General features: G+C 39.7%; 1 protein-coding gene across 4 annotated transcripts in view; it reads left to right on the forward strand.

The window, feature by feature from the left end:
- sik2b (salt-inducible kinase 2b) overlaps nucleotides 1-15,584 on the forward strand; it is a 49,972-nt gene that overhangs the window by 26,683 nt on the left and 7,705 nt on the right. For all 4 annotated transcript variants that reach the window (XM_044120615.1, XM_044120616.1, XM_044120617.1 and 1 more), the window contains 7 exons: nucleotides 2,777-2,901; nucleotides 4,183-4,306; nucleotides 7,938-8,164; nucleotides 9,483-9,635; nucleotides 10,922-11,080; nucleotides 13,295-13,526; nucleotides 13,604-13,897. In XM_044120615.1, the coding sequence (XP_043976550.1) occupies nucleotides 2,777-2,901; nucleotides 4,183-4,306; nucleotides 7,938-8,164; nucleotides 9,483-9,635; nucleotides 10,922-11,080; nucleotides 13,295-13,526; nucleotides 13,604-13,897 (1,314 nt within the window). The remainder of the gene's footprint in view (nucleotides 1-2,776; nucleotides 2,902-4,182; nucleotides 4,307-7,937; nucleotides 8,165-9,482; nucleotides 9,636-10,921; nucleotides 11,081-13,294; nucleotides 13,527-13,603; nucleotides 13,898-15,584) is intronic.

Genomic DNA, 15,584 nt, shown 5'->3' on the forward strand with positions numbered 1-15,584 from the left:
ATTCACATGATGAATAAAAAATAACACCACATTAACACTCTGCCACATGCTGGCCTTTATAGCCATATTAAATCTCATTTAATTCTTCTAATTTGAAACCATCCGTACATGAATGTTGTTGACAGAGCCCTAAACCCTCGAGGTATTTTTCATGGCCAGTTAGGAGATGTGGACACTGCAAACATTCACCAGTTCACGTCAACAAAACTAATTCGTCTGTGTTTTTGTATTTTTTACTGCAGTGGTGGGGAAAAAAGAAATTAATCATGTTAAAGTTAAAGTTAATTGAGATTAGTAAAGTAAGACTTATACCTAATAGTCAGTTATAGTTTTCAGTTTTTATTAATCAAATTTGCCAACTTTTATTTGCTGATTATTTTTTCTTAAATGTAGGAAAGAAATGGCTCAATAGCATTTCTTCTTCATGTTTAGCAATATCTTTTTTTATAACATGGGTCAAATTTATTTGGCTTTTGGGTTGTTTGGATTTTGAAGTATTTACATTTTTTTGGTGTCAAAAAGGTTCCACTTGTTTTGATTTTGTAGTATTTTCTCCATGCTTTAGTCTTTTTGAGAGAAAAATGTCACTATTGGGAAAAAAACTGGCATTGAAAAATAGCCTTATAGGAGCTTCTTGGTTTGCCTAAAATAAGTGAAAACCCACCATCCAAAGACAACCTGTCAGCTGTCCTGTGTTTCAAAGACTGCTCCAAAAGTATAAAGTGCTAAAAGTAAATGTTAATTATCTGCACACAAAACTTGCCGTTAGTCAGGGAGCCCAGTCTTGACCCATACATAGGCTTTAATCTTTTACACAAACATGGTTACCAAAAATGAAGAAGAATTCTTCAAATTCATCTAGCAAACAGGAAAAAATTTTGTTTTATTTTTCCAAAGTGCTGTTTCTTGCTTTTCATCTGTTTTGTGCAGATGATGCAGTATGCATCCAGCATCATGTGGTGCTGGATGCATACTGATTATAAAACCCCACTGCTACAGTAGATGGTTTTATGTCCATGTCAGAAACATTAAACCTGCTAATGTGCGTCTAGGGAGAAGCATTGCGGTTTGAAACGAGGAATGTGTAGGATGAGTCGGGAGAGGAAGTGGCGAAAGTTATAGGTATTTCAACAATGTGAGGAGAAAAAGGACAACCTGTTGTTAATGTAGTGACAACGGTCCACTGCCGTCCAAACTCTATTACCGCTGTAATTAAATCTGCAACTTCAGTAATCTGGCCTGTAACAGCAGCATGACGTAAGGTGAACTATATTTCCAGTGCAACCTGTCTGATATTATGCAAATGCTGCTGTGTTCAACACCAAGACATCCCTCCTCTCCTCCACCCGCCCCAACTACCACCCACCCTTCCCGTAGAGCTGAGACTGCTGTTGGTAGCCTGCAGCGAGTGTTTGACGTCAACTCGTCTGCTCAGTATTCAGCTCCATGAAATGGGTCACAGCTTCTGACGATAAACCAGCTGCAGCTCTCCGCTCTGCCTTCATCTCCCAGCTCACCTCTGCAGCAGCATCCAACTGTCAGCATATCTGTAGTAAACCCAACATGTCGCACTACTTTCCCCTTCATGTCGCACCTGGTGCCACCTGCATTGCAATTGCTAAATGCTCTGATTTGACTCTCATCTGCAGCAGTTTGATAATCTCTCAAATCGGATTCTTACATGTATTTGTTCTTGAACCTTCTGCATCTTTTCCAGGAAAGAAAAGGTTTGCAATCCGGATTTATTGCTATCATCCCCTTTCAAACTTAAAAAAAAAATCAATTTTTTTGTTTGTTTGAACTCAGAAGAGGAAGAGATTATGAAAGACACAGTAAATGGCTTTGGGGATGAGTTTTATATCTATAGACCCCCACGTTAGATTAAACATGCTGTCTCAGACTCTATAACATTGCATATTGAGCATGAACCCACACCACCTCTAACCCCATTATGTAAGGCAGATTTGTTTTTTTTTTTATCTGTTATTTATTTGTTTTTCAGTGCATTTTTCTGTTTATGTAACTGGTGAAGATTATGGAAAAAACAGAGGGGCTGGAAACTAAAGTGCACATGTCTGGTCCCCTGACAGCTTCCATTGATAATGGATTGCTAAGCAAGGGGTTTTTGTCTCTCTTTTTTTCTGCTAGGTGTCATAAATCATAAAATACAACTAGCTGTGTCTGTTAAAAGGGATTAATTATACTATTAATGAGAACCGGTCTATAGAATATCTAATTTGCATAAATAAGAGAAAAATACAAAAGAGGAAAATCTGACAAAAAGATGACAAATGCTTTGCTTGAATGATTTCCCATTCCAAGGTCTGTGCAGAGGGATTTGTATAGTTTGACTTGATTTTATTAAAAGACAGACATGACTTTAATAGTATGTTTGTAATAGTTCCCAACGCCTCTCTCCTCTTTAGATGAAAATCAAAGTTTGATTAATTCTGCACTCAACCAATAGAAGCCCACATGAGTGACCTAATGTCAGTCTCAAGGGGAGGTTGCCTCATACAAAGGCCCATTTCCTCAATGTGCAAAAATGTGGATTGCAAACTGCATTACGCAAAACCTCCTCACAGATACTTGATGTTTAAGCAACTTTGTTCTGCATGTTGTTGTTTTTTTGCAATAGATGTTCAGGGTGCTTCATTTTCTTACAATTTTTCGCAGGAAAAAATGTTTTGCACTTTATTTGTTGCCGTATCGACTAAATGCGGGTGTTTGGAAATGATCTCTAATCTTCTTAATTTTGCTCTTTGACCCTTTTTAGATTTTGGGTTTGCGAACTTCTTCCAGCCCGGGGAGCCTCTGGCCACATGGTGCGGCAGCCCGCCTTATGCTGCCCCAGAAGTCTTCGAGGGACAACAGTACGAGGGACCGCAGCTGGACATCTGGGTAAGATGACAGATTGCATAACCGAAGATGGTGGTGTCACTTTGCTCTCTAATTCTTTAATTTATTACGGGGACATCTAAAATTTAAGCTGACTTAAAGAATTCATGTATGGAATGTTTTCAATGGTTTTTTTTTGTTTGTTTTGTTTTGTGTTTTATTTTACCGTGTCGGTTATATTAAAGATGTGTTAAAATAATTTAGATAAATTCATCCTACGAAAATAAAGCCCAGTCTGTACTGTTAAATTTATTCATTTTGTGAAGAAAAAAAAATCCCATCTTTCAAAATGATCATTAACAAAAATCTTTGTGGCACAATCATTGAAAGGTCAAAAAGTCTTGCATAAACAGATCTGAGCTAACTGATGATTAGTTAATTGTCTGTAAGGTCGAGGACCATACGGTTAAGTAACGATTTTCTGCTTAACATCATTTTTAAAATGACGTGATAGAGGCCCACGTTTTTAAAATGAAAAACACAAGAGAACATCCATTTTCAAATAAGCCAGATGGTCAGTGATAAATTAGTGAAAGGTTACTTGCCCAAGTTTTACCTTACCTACCCTCTGAGTACTAAGTAAAATTTTAAATAACTAGAATTGTGACAATCAAGGTTGAACGAGGACTCGCGTTCATCTCGTCACCTTGCACAGTGAGAAGGTTGTTCCATCTATATACATGGCAACCAGTTATTTAGGAAGCAGAAATGGTCATTTTCTGACCTACCATCACAAATGTAAACATCCAGACTTTGCTGCTCTCTGCTTTTGCTTTAGTCGGATGGGACTTGAGTTCTTCAGCAACACACATTCTAGATTGGTTTTGGTTAAAAACGGAAGATGAATATTGGGGAAAAGTATCTCAAAGCCCTCTGTTAAGTGAAGTGGTGGCTCTGTAATGCTGCGGGCCTGTTAATCTTTAAAAAATCCTTCAAACTTTTATTAGACTGTAAACATTACAAGCTTTTTTTAATGTAAAAACCTGATGGCCTGCACAAGGAACCTGAAAATATGTCTTTATTAGTTTTTTTTACAGGGATAATGATCCTAAGCAAGTGAACAAATCAAGACAGCAATGATTCACTGAACCCAGTCACTTTCCACAATGATGTCACTCCCCATAACTAACAAAGTATTACCAGCAACATTGTTGGTCTGTCACTGGTTTTCTCAAAAACATTTGTTAATAAAGGATTTCTCACCCCTCTTTAATAAATGTACGTAGATTAAAAGTTGTTTTCCTGATTGTTCCTAAACTCACCTTGTTCCGTCTTGCTTGGCAGAGCATGGGGGTGGTGCTGTATGTGCTGGTTTGTGGTGCATTGCCATTTGATGGGCCCACTCTGCCTGTGCTGCGACAGAGAGTCCTCGAAGGAAGGTTTCGAATCCCCTACTTCATGACTGAAGGTGAGAAGCAACAGCTGACATATTCTTTGAGGCAGGAGAATATGTCCGTGGTAGAGTTTGGAAATGCAGCTTGAAGTCGAGGAATATTTCCATCTTTCAGCTACAGTAGTCAGGAGGATGTTTTGTTCTATTAATTTGAAGGGGATTCAGTATTGGGCAGTCGGGGAGTGTTGAGGGTTATGTGTGCGTGCCGGCCTTGCAGTAAGTCAGGCTGTCTCAGAACAGCCCTGCTGTTAACGGCTGTGCTAGCTCGCTGGCTGCAGATTAAGTCCAGAGCCGGAGCTGTTTATGTAACGTGGGGAAGAGCCAGCGAAGCCCTCCAGCAACTCACAGGAGACTTCGCGTGTTGGTTTGAGTCACCCTCCCGTCCAGTGAGACATCTTCCTGTCCGTCCGAGTTCCCTTGTATCTGATCTGAGCGGCTGGCGTCTCCAGTAGGGACTTTTTCTTTCTGTTCTGCTTCTTTCAAGACATGGAGGGAATGTAGGAGTGAAAATCTCACCTCATGGGCCAAATTGAAACTCAAACCCGCCTTCTTACCCTCAGTCCAACCCCCCCGTTCCCCTAACAGAGGGGAACAGCGTGTGCTGATTACTTCATCGAGAAACAGTCCATCTTGTTTTGCTGTCTCTGACTAACGCCATGGTGTGCGGTACAGCTCGGTGCTGTAAACCCCCATACAGAACACACCAGGGCTCTGCAAATACAGAGGACTCTTCAACCACACGTCTCCTTACTGAACAGGACCTTTGAGCACTTAGCATTAATATGTTAGTTAAAGATCACTAACGTGTTTTAAACACAACCATTACCAGTACTATTAGCAGGATTCCTACACAGTCTGGAATTTAATTGCAATCCTTTCCAGGCGAGGAAAAGTATGGAAAAATAAAATGAGAGTATGGAGAAACATTTGTATTTCCAGACTTGAGCTCCTTTTTCATTATGTAAATGTTGTGTTCTTTCTTCTCTCTTTTTTCCCCCTTCCTGGTATACATCATTTTGTCCTTGAGTTCTTTCCTACTCAAGGACTTTTTTTATTCCGTCCTCGCTTCTGTCTTTCCTTTTTCCCTCCTTGTATTTCATTCATCATTTCCTTTCCATCCTTAAATCATTTCTTCCTATTTTACTTCTTCTTTGTTCCTTCATTCCTTTCTTCCACTATACATATGTGTTTGCCCTAACTGTACAAAGAGCTTCAGTAGTTTAAGCTATAAAATGAATGTGAAGAACTGGGAATCCTGGAAACATCTGAAGCTTTTATCTGAACAACATGTTGGTTTTTCCTCCCCCTCGTCTCCCCTCACTGCAGCTCTGTCCCACTCGGGCATTCAAGTGTTAAATTGGATGGCTTTGTGGTTAGGTCATGATGGTGCGATGTTCCATCTGAGAATGACGCATCAGTCAATCAGTCATGCAGCCCCGTGGTTTTTCAGTGGCAACAAGTTTACAGTTTTACCTGCCTTTGGGTGAAGCAGAAGCTCTGGTATTAACTGTCACCTCAAACATGGCTGCAGCAAAGTCAGGTGCTTTCTGGGTCAAACAAATATAACGCTGTGAATTTGATTTAAAGCAGGTTGCAATCGATAATCTTCTGAAAGGCGGGAGTTTAATTTAAAACCGGAGTGAAGGTCACACTGTTTATGTGTCAAGTGGGAGGATAAATTTAACTTGGCTGAACTACCGAGGTGGAAAACATGTGTTGAATGGAGACTTTAGTAGATCAGCAGGTTGAATGAGGAGAATCTGCAACAGGGAGTTAATGTGGGCCAGCAGGTCCTTGGGCTTTCTAATGTGTTCTTAAGGGAAGATGGGATTTCTGGCCTGATCCTTACTAAAACAAATGATCCAAATAAAGGTTGCATGGGTTAAATATCTTGAAATTGCAACCAAAAATAGTCTTGAAAAGTCTGAATTTAGGGAATACTGTCAATTTGGAAATTGGCCTGAAGTTCGCTATGTAAAGCAGCTTTTCTGCATATTTTCCAGGACAAATAATGAATGCGTTTCTAATTATGCAATGCTTTTTTTTTTTACACTAGTTGTATATTTAAATAATATTTTATTTTACTTTTAGCACATCTCTCAGCAATCAGTCACTTCCTGGAATGTAAACTGAACAAAAATAAAAAACTTGGCCATGGAACTGCTTATTTTCCTCTATATAACTTTATACAAGGGTCATAAACCGCACGTCTAAATCTGCATCTAGTTAAATGTTTGACAATCTAACGGTGTAACAGTTTCAAAGAAGATGCACTTATATAAGGAATTATAAAGTCAATTTGTGACCTTTAACCTGACAATACAGAATATAGTCAAACTCAGTTTCTACTTAAACATGATAATATAAAACATGAGAATAGCTTGAAAATAATTTTATTCTGGCCTTCCTGCTGACAGTCGCCAGTTTTATCATCTGGTGTGTATCAGTGAGTAGCCACTGTAAAAAATATTTGGATGAAGACTATGTTAGAAGTTAGTGCACTGAGTTGTATATAAGGAAAGAATTGATGCTGCAGTATTTAAAGCTGCAGTAGGTATTTATATTTATAAAAATATGATTATACCCATTTTTTTAAAATGACTGTTAAATATGAGACAGATAACGTGGTCCTATTGCCAGCTGCAGAAATACACCGTTCAGTCAGAAACAACCAATCAGAGCCAGAATGAGGATTTTAGTACTGTCAATCACCCTCGTGTATGTGCTGCAGCTTCGCTAAGAGAAATAAATTACTGTTAGAGGAAAAACTGTTCATTGTTAGCCATGCTAATTGCCCTAAGCATTCACGGCTGGTTCTGGTGAGGTGGAGGAGCTATAGCACAGAAGAGAGAAAGTGTTTTTAATTTTTAATTTGCTATCTTAATTTTAACATCTGGACCAATTTAGCTCCTCTAAATTGGTCCAGATGCCTAGAAACCCCTCAGTAAGATGCAAACTCCAGCCTCATCTTGTTATATTGGACATTCGGATGATTAAAAATGAAAGGTGTTCAAGAAATTCTATGTTGAAAATTTTGCATTCACGTGTGTAAAATAATGCTTCAGAATAAATTCTACATATTAATGTCTTGAAAAGCATAATCTTAGTTAAAAGTGTTTTAAGAAATGACAAATCCAATAATCTTAAATTGTTGTGAGGTTTTCAGGTGCATTGCAAGAAAAAAAATATATATTCCAACTGATGCAAATAAGACTTGGCAGCGGAAGAATGATTGCAGCGATTTCACTTATGAGTCTGCCGGTTCTGATTCAAGGAAAGAATGGTGGAAGTAAATGTTGGAAAGATGCTGAGTGGCAGGCAGGAATGTAGGGTGCAGCCAAGGGAACCGTAATCCTGTTAACAGTCCAGCTGTGTCTGACGTCAAACTCATCAAGCCACCAACTGGAGGTGAGGAGCTCTCATTAGGAGGGAAGGAAAGTGGAAAATCTTGAGGGCAACTAAGAAAAGAATATAGCCGATTTTTCTTGAACCGTCATTTTCACCTCACTACATCAGGGCTGCTTGTGGCAGTTATTCCTGTTTATTCTGACTTGTAAAAATGGTTCTTTCATTTGACAACACAGTGGTCTTAAAATACAGTAAAACTTTTTGTGCTCTTTATAATTCCTCCATCCCCTCCTTTTAGACTGTGAGCACCTGATCCGCAGGATGCTGGTACTGGACCCGTCCAAGCGTCTGTCTTTGGCCCAGATCAAGGAGCACAAGTGGATGACTCTGGATGTTCCTGTACAGAGGCCGGTTCTGTACCAGCAGCCGCTGTCTGCAGAGGGCGAGGCCGGCATCGGAGAGTACAGCGAGCAGGTCCTCCGCCTCATGCACAGCCTCGGCATCGATCAACATAAGACCATAGAGGTAAGGGCCAGGCGTGACGTCGTTCTGCATGTGTTAATGCAGCACAATAACTTTATTTCCAACAACGTTGCATTTTGTAAAAGATGAAAATTTTACCTGATTCTGTTCCGTTTCTCATTTTTTCTGTAAGATTGAAGAAAAGATTCCTAATGTTATCAGTGTATTTTTTTTTACAACTGTCATAAATCTGTGTTTATGCGAGTAATGGGGGCCAGGATTGTATAATTATTATAAGTGAACTGATCAACAGTGTTGTTCATTTTTGCAAGACATCGACCTTTTGCTCAGCCAGGATGGATGCTTTAGCTCAGAAGATAGATGTAAAACAACGACACAAAAACACTGACTGAACCTGCATAGTCGAAATTCAGTGTGTAAACATGTCCAATGACTGAACCATGTTTTCAGTATTGACCAAAAATAGTTGTGATTATAATGGGGGTTTTATATATTGTTATTAAAGCAGCCTTACGTCAGCTCAGGAGTGAGCTCTATGATTCAGATTCAAAACACAGCTTTCAGAACCTTTGGAGCAGCAACCAGTGATCATTTTAAGAACCTACCTTTTTTTTTTTTTTTTTTTTTTACATAAACACCCATTTTAACTGCTACAATTTAAAAAAACTGTTAGATCTGCTCATTCTCCCTGGTGTGTAGGCATTTTTTTTGTCACAATAACAGTTTATTACATTTTTGTTCCAGCAAATAATGTTGACATAATTGGCATTTGTATGTGATTTGTTAATATTTGCACAGTTTGTGGAAGATTTTGTCTCTAAACCAAAATTATTTTTAACTTGACAAAATGAAAGAAAGAGACAATTTATGATCCAATGCATGCCAAATATGTTTTTAAGCATGGAGAAGGTAGTGTTATGGTGAGATTTCTACATAGTAGGAGAAATGCACAAGCATAAGGGAAAATTTAATAATATAAAAATAGGAAGAATGGTGTAAAAATCGCTGAATTACAGTCTGAATTATTCTGCACTAAGCAACTGACTGTCTAATCTGTCAGGATTATCTGAACCTGTATGCTGTTCTCAGTTTGTTCTATCCAGACTGTAATTTATGCATACTCTGGGTTTTTCATCATGCTCCTTTAACACACAGTCTGCGGGCTGTATTTTTATCTTCCCTCTGCTCTCCATCTTCTGCAATAACCCAGTTTCACACGGGGATGATTAAAGAATAATCTCATCAGATGTTAGAAGCTGTCACACTTAAGTCATCTTAAAAAAAAAAAAAAAACAGGAGGGTGAACTTGAATGAACTTCAGATGCAGACTCCAGCACTTATCCTGTCTGTCATCCTCCAGTCTCTGCAGAACAAAAGCTACAACCACTTTGCTGCTATTTACTACCTACTGGTGGAGCGGCTCAAGGCACATCGCTGCAGCTTCCCTGTTGAACAGAGGCTCGACGCTCGCCAGCGGCGCCCCAGCACCATCGCTGAACAAACCGTCATCAAGGTAACAGCAGAGCTTCAGAGCATGTGAATAATGCGTGCTGATTAGTATCCCTGCCTCTCTGATCAAAGCTGCGTTATTCACACCTGCACCCTGGAACAAATGGACAGAGGCGGCCTAATAATTTATTTATCCGTCTCTTCTGTGCTCTCTCTCAGCCTTGATCTTAATGCGTTACCCTCGATTACATTATTCATTATTTTCCTGTCTGTGAACACTTCTCACATCCCAGGGAAACTTGTCTTTAATTTGCCTCACCATTTAGGATGCAGTTCTTCTTTGTATGAACCTTTAACATTAAATCTACTGCAATGGTTTTGTGTGCATTACCCTATACTTCCTGGCTATAAATTATGTTCAGAACTGCTGAGGAGAATTATAGCATGTGTGATGATTTATATACAGCATTGCCTTGGTTTTGGACATTTTACCATTTGGAACAGTAATACGAGGCTCTCAAAATTGTTTATGGTCACAAATTTGGTTTCTCTTAAAGTTTCATCTACATTTACCACAAGGCTAATGATTTATTTAAATTGTCCATTACTAAAAGCAACATTATTCTCTAAATTAGTGTTAATTTAATTTATTTATATCAAAGCCTTTCTTTAAATCTATCATGTCTCTTTCTTCTGCTTTTAAATTAAACCTTTGCTTAATTAGGTTTGAGTTGCATCATCATCAAATAAAATGAACTTTACACTGATCCATTACAAATATATTTTTTACTGACCAGGCTTTTACTGGTACATGCTTTTTCCAGTTTTCTTTGTCATCTGACCTGCTGATTTTGGGTTTTTTGTATTTATGAATACCATAAAGAAGAGAGAAAAAGGTGATACAGGTTGTTTGGTTGAGGTTGTAGCTCTAAGTCCCATGGAAAATGAGGGAATTATAATTCCATATATTGTTTTATGTTGTGATGTTTTAGTTTTTAGCTGGATTTTGGTGGTGCTTGGTGTTAATTAATGAATGGGGAAAAAAGTCCAATCTGTGGCCGATTGTTTGATAAATTTCCATTTTCGATCGATATAAAAAGTTTAGGGTTCAGCACAGAACCTTGTGGTACACCACAGGTAACCTTCATTAAGTCAAAATCTGCTTTAATTATCTGATCACCCTTATATCTGTTCTTAGACTAACTTTTATTAAAGGATGTGTGATTCCTATATTACTATATCTCTCCTGTTTTTCAGCAACAGTTCCTGGTATACCTTAGTGTTGTCATAAAAATTGTTAAAAACATTACTGACTCATCTTTCTGTCTTTGCATCTCTTCCACCTCACAGTCCACAAGCGGTTCAGCACAGGTGGGGCTGCCCCTGCAGGGTGTACGCTTGTTGCGTCCCCCCACCGTTCCCCAATCCACCTCTGACGTCTGCAACTTCCCCCAGACTGCATCTCCTCTGGAGCAGAATTTCATGGTGGAGGACATCAGCACGCCCAAAGTAGGTCCAAGGGGGTGTATGAGGATGTGTTTTTGTTTGTGTCTCTGCCTCCATGTCGCATCTAATTCACACTTGTTTTTAAGTATTAGTTAGAATAGTCATTATCAGCTTGTAACTTACTTTGATAGCTGTGTTCACTTGGGATGAATGAGACTTGCGTGTGTGTGTGTGTGTGCGTGGGGGTGGGTGGGCATATGTGTGTGTGTGTGTGTGTGTGGGTGTGCGTGTGTGTGTGTGTGTGCGTGTGTGTGTGTGTGTGCACCAGACTCCTTTGAGGTTTGAAGTGTCGACTTGCCTGAGTGCAGCTGACATGTCCTCTTATGTAAGCACTCAGCCACATTCACATCAGACAGGACAGCTGCCTGTCCTGCATGGCTCCACACACACTGTGCTCTCCTTTTCATCAATGCCAACCAGCGACCTTTACCTCCAGGCCTGCTGTTTCCCTGACCTCCTGTTACAGACCATAGGCACTGTTCATCTGTCGCGACGGTTTCACACACCGTCAGGCTTGCATTGAATGCTCAAGCTTTCTTTTCCATCTTACCCCCCTTTTCACAGCTTCAATAAAGAATGACTTGTAAGTCGGTCCGCCTGTGTGTGTGTGTTTGGTAAGCAGAACTAAGCGGTAAGTAAGGGGGCATGTTATCTGCGTGAATGGAGTCTGGTTATGTAAGCGGTCCTGTGATGATGATGAGACCTAATGCGTAGCCGAGTGAACACACACCGACAGGAAGCCGCTGCGCTACCCTCCGCGATCTCTCCGCTCAGACTTTCCACCCCTCAGCCAACAAATAATTTTTTTCTTCCTCGCCATTGGGCAATCTTCCTCCTCCTGTTTCTTTTTTTTAACTGCCCCCTCACTTTTCATTCAGTTTCCTCCTTCTCCACTCCTTTCGATCGTTTCACCTCCGTATCTCCTTGACCTACCGCTTCTTTGTGTCTCAGCTCTCAATGTGTTTTTTATTTGATGCGAGTCTGTTAGATAACAGCATTCCTATCTCTGCACACTAAAGAAAGCAGATGTGCATCTGGGCAAAGCTGCTCTTTCTAGATCAACACCAGGCTTTGTTGTTACTGCAGCAGTCAATAGATGATCTGTGTGTGTGACTGCATACTGGCTTGCAAAATTACTCATAACCCTTGAACTGTTTCAGATTTTATCACATTAACAACCACAAAGCTCAATGTATTTTCTGATTCATCAACTCTACGCAATAAAAAGGATACTTGTTTTATTATTATAATTTTTATTTTTTTTTTTTTTTGCAGATGCAAATCTAAAAAGATCTTGTGGAGCATATTTCAGTACATCATGTGAACAACTACTAAGACCTGGTTGTCAATTTGCAGGGATCAAATGGGTTCTTGAAATCCTTGAAAATAGTTCAAAATATAATATCAAAATATTTCAATTAGATGTTCTCAAGGTTTGGAAAATTCTTCCAAACCTTGGAAGATTTATTGAGCAGATTTACCAATTCTGCTGTGCCGTTTTGCAGTAAACCTCATCTGATGTTTGAATTATTTACACTTGAGCAAACGTTACAAAAAGAATCTTTAAAAAATGTGTAAGTTTTCTGGCATTTAGGGAATAGATATAATTTGGATATTTTTTAACTGACCTAAAGCAAGAGAAGTTTGATCAAATTTAACTTCAGACTGAGAAAAATAAAATTATTTGTTGTCTTACTAGATGTATGTAAGCATCTGGGTTCAAATTTAAATTGGGTTTAAACATTTAATTTGAGCAGGAAGGTCATGACCTTAACACGCAATGCTTAGATTGAGCCAATGGGAATAATATTGATCTGTTTAATTGAAGCATAAGTTCTTATAATTTATATGTTAAAGTTCTTGAAATTATGGGACTTGCTTTGTTAAATTAGTTTTTTGTGTAGGAAGTGCTGCATGTAGCTTACATCAGGTGCTTTGGTCTGTTGAGAGCAAACTAGAATGTTTATCAATATAAATTGATATGTGTTCATAACACACCATCCCCACCCTACAACATGTATGGGAAATGGATGGAGTTAAACACAGCAGCACTAGAATAAAACCTTTGATAAAATGTGAAAAAGATCAAGAAGTATTAAGACTTTTGCCGGATGTTATTCAAGTCTCGTTCTATCCCTTTATTTTTTTGTTCCCGTATTTTATGACCTACAGTTTTAGCCGTGCAGTCATTCTTCCGTCTCTCTTTCTCCATCTTAGGTGAACGGCTGTCTCCTAGATCCCCTCCCTCCTACCACTGTCCTCCGCAAGTCCTCTACCTCATCACCCAGCAACATGATGGAGACATCGATTGATGAGGGCATTGAGACTGAGGAGCCGGATGCAGAGGACGATCCCGCCCACCTGCTGTCAGCCTATCAGACGGCCCGATTCGGCCAGCGGCGGCACACCCTGTCTGAGGTCACCAACCAGCCAGGACCTTCAAATCAAGGTTTGACGTCACGTTCACATCTAATCACAGAAACAAAGTGTCCATCAGGATCCCTGATCTCACTGGGATCTTCTCAGGTAAATTGTTCAGTCTGGGGCACAACCCATCCATGGGAAGCGTCGACTCAGACATTGGCTACGACATGGGCTCAGTGCACAGTGACCTTGGCCTGCTGGAGGACTCCCCGTCCCTCAGCGAAGTGATGCCGGCCAGCAGCTCCGCCGCCGGCTGCAGCCCTGCACCGTTCATGATGGCGAGACCCCCGAACCCAGCAATGGCTGCCCTGACGTCCCAGCACAGGGAGACGCACAACCGCTCCCCGATCAGCTTCAGAGAAGGACGCCGCGCATCCGATACCTCCCTCACGCAAGGTCAGAGCCAACAGGGTTCAGTTATTTCCTCAAATTGTTTTTGAGATTTAAAAGTAGGCCTTCATTTAAGACAGAAGTGTTATATCCATCCTCTAGGGTTGCTGTCTTGCTTTTTTAGTTCTTCTCTGGTCCTGCACACCTGAATCAATTGGTTGGATTAAGTCCTCTGGTTGTGAGCAGGTTTACAAATGACCCAAACGAGTCTGAAACCCTTCACTGATTTACCAATTCTGCAGTCCATATCTAAATAATATTTATATTGCTTTAAAAATCTTTATCTTGAGAGGGTGTTTAATTGTTTAATAATCACATGCAAACATTGAAAACAGTCTAAAGGTTTATAAGATAGTAAAATGGAGGTGTCTTAAGAATAAAGAAATTTGCACCTCCCTTTTCAACACTTTTGAGATATGAAAGTTAGAACCACCTCCTTTTATCCCATACTAATGCAAAACATTCCTTGCAGTTATACAAACGAATCAAATTCAATAGAGAAAGGCTTGTCTAATTACATTGTGCCGAAGGCATTGAGCAAACAGTCAAGGAACTTTATTTAAACAAACCAGACCTGCTTCATCGTAATGAAGCAAGTACAGAGTGAACTCCAGATTTAAAGGCAGCTAATTAAAGTTAAGGGAGCTGGTTTTACCTCAATTTATTCTCTGAGCTGCAGAAAAGATCATTTTTCCATTACTTGTGTATTAATTTGTAAGGTAAAACAAGGTAGCTAACACTAATTGGAAGGTCCTCTCTATTTTCTACTATCCAGATTGATTTAAATCTAATTGAAACTGAGATTTTCTCTGCTAGCTCACAGTGCCTTGTGAAAGTATTGCAACTTTTCACATTTTCTCATGTCGGGCATCACACGTTGATGTATTTCATTTGATTTTTATACCAACAAACGACCCCAAAAGACCTGCAGCTGTAGCAGCAAAGACTGATTGTACAAAGTACTGACTCGGGATTGAATACACACCCGACTTTGTGTTGGTCTGTCACCTAAAATCCCAAAACGATGCGCTGAAGTTTGTGATGGTAACGGGGGAAAATGTGACTGTAGCTTCCTACAGTTTTAAAGCATCTCAACATGAACTAGAGCTGAATCTGTCTGTTGGAGAACAATGTGAAGTGCAAATAAGTTTACTTTGATTCTTCAAGTCTCAAAGTTAAGATGAAGGAACTTTGATCCTAATAAAGACACTCCTACAGCTCTTCCCTTAACCCTTCACACTTTCAGACACACACGTGTGTTTTATGTGTTTAAAATCCCGGATATGTGTTTATATAGTTAGACCGTCAGAGTGACACTCCCCTCCTCTTTCACATGCCTTTTTTTCCCTGCTCCCTCTTCCCGTCTCTCATCCTCTCGGTTTCTCTTGACGACGACAGCGGCGATGATTCACCTTGTGAATCAGATGCACATTTGAAGGTTTCAGCCCACATATTTCTCTCTCTTTCTCTCCCTCAACCCCTCCCAAAGCCTCCACTCTTCTTTTAACTCACTTTCTGTCTCTGTGTTGCTTATCCCCTCTCTTTCCAAAAGCTGCAGTCTCTAGATTTCTTTCTTCTGCACATCAGAGGGAAATAGAAGCCAAAACACAAGGAGGGGGGTTGCTGAACAACCTCCATCTACCTTTTGGTTTTTATAGTTGTTTTTTGTTTTTGTTTTTCTTACTTAATAATG

The sequence above is a fragment of the Gambusia affinis genome, linkage group LG06 (assembly GCF_019740435.1).
Source record: "Gambusia affinis linkage group LG06, SWU_Gaff_1.0, whole genome shotgun sequence".
Taxonomy (NCBI): domain Eukaryota; kingdom Metazoa; phylum Chordata; class Actinopteri; order Cyprinodontiformes; family Poeciliidae; genus Gambusia; species Gambusia affinis.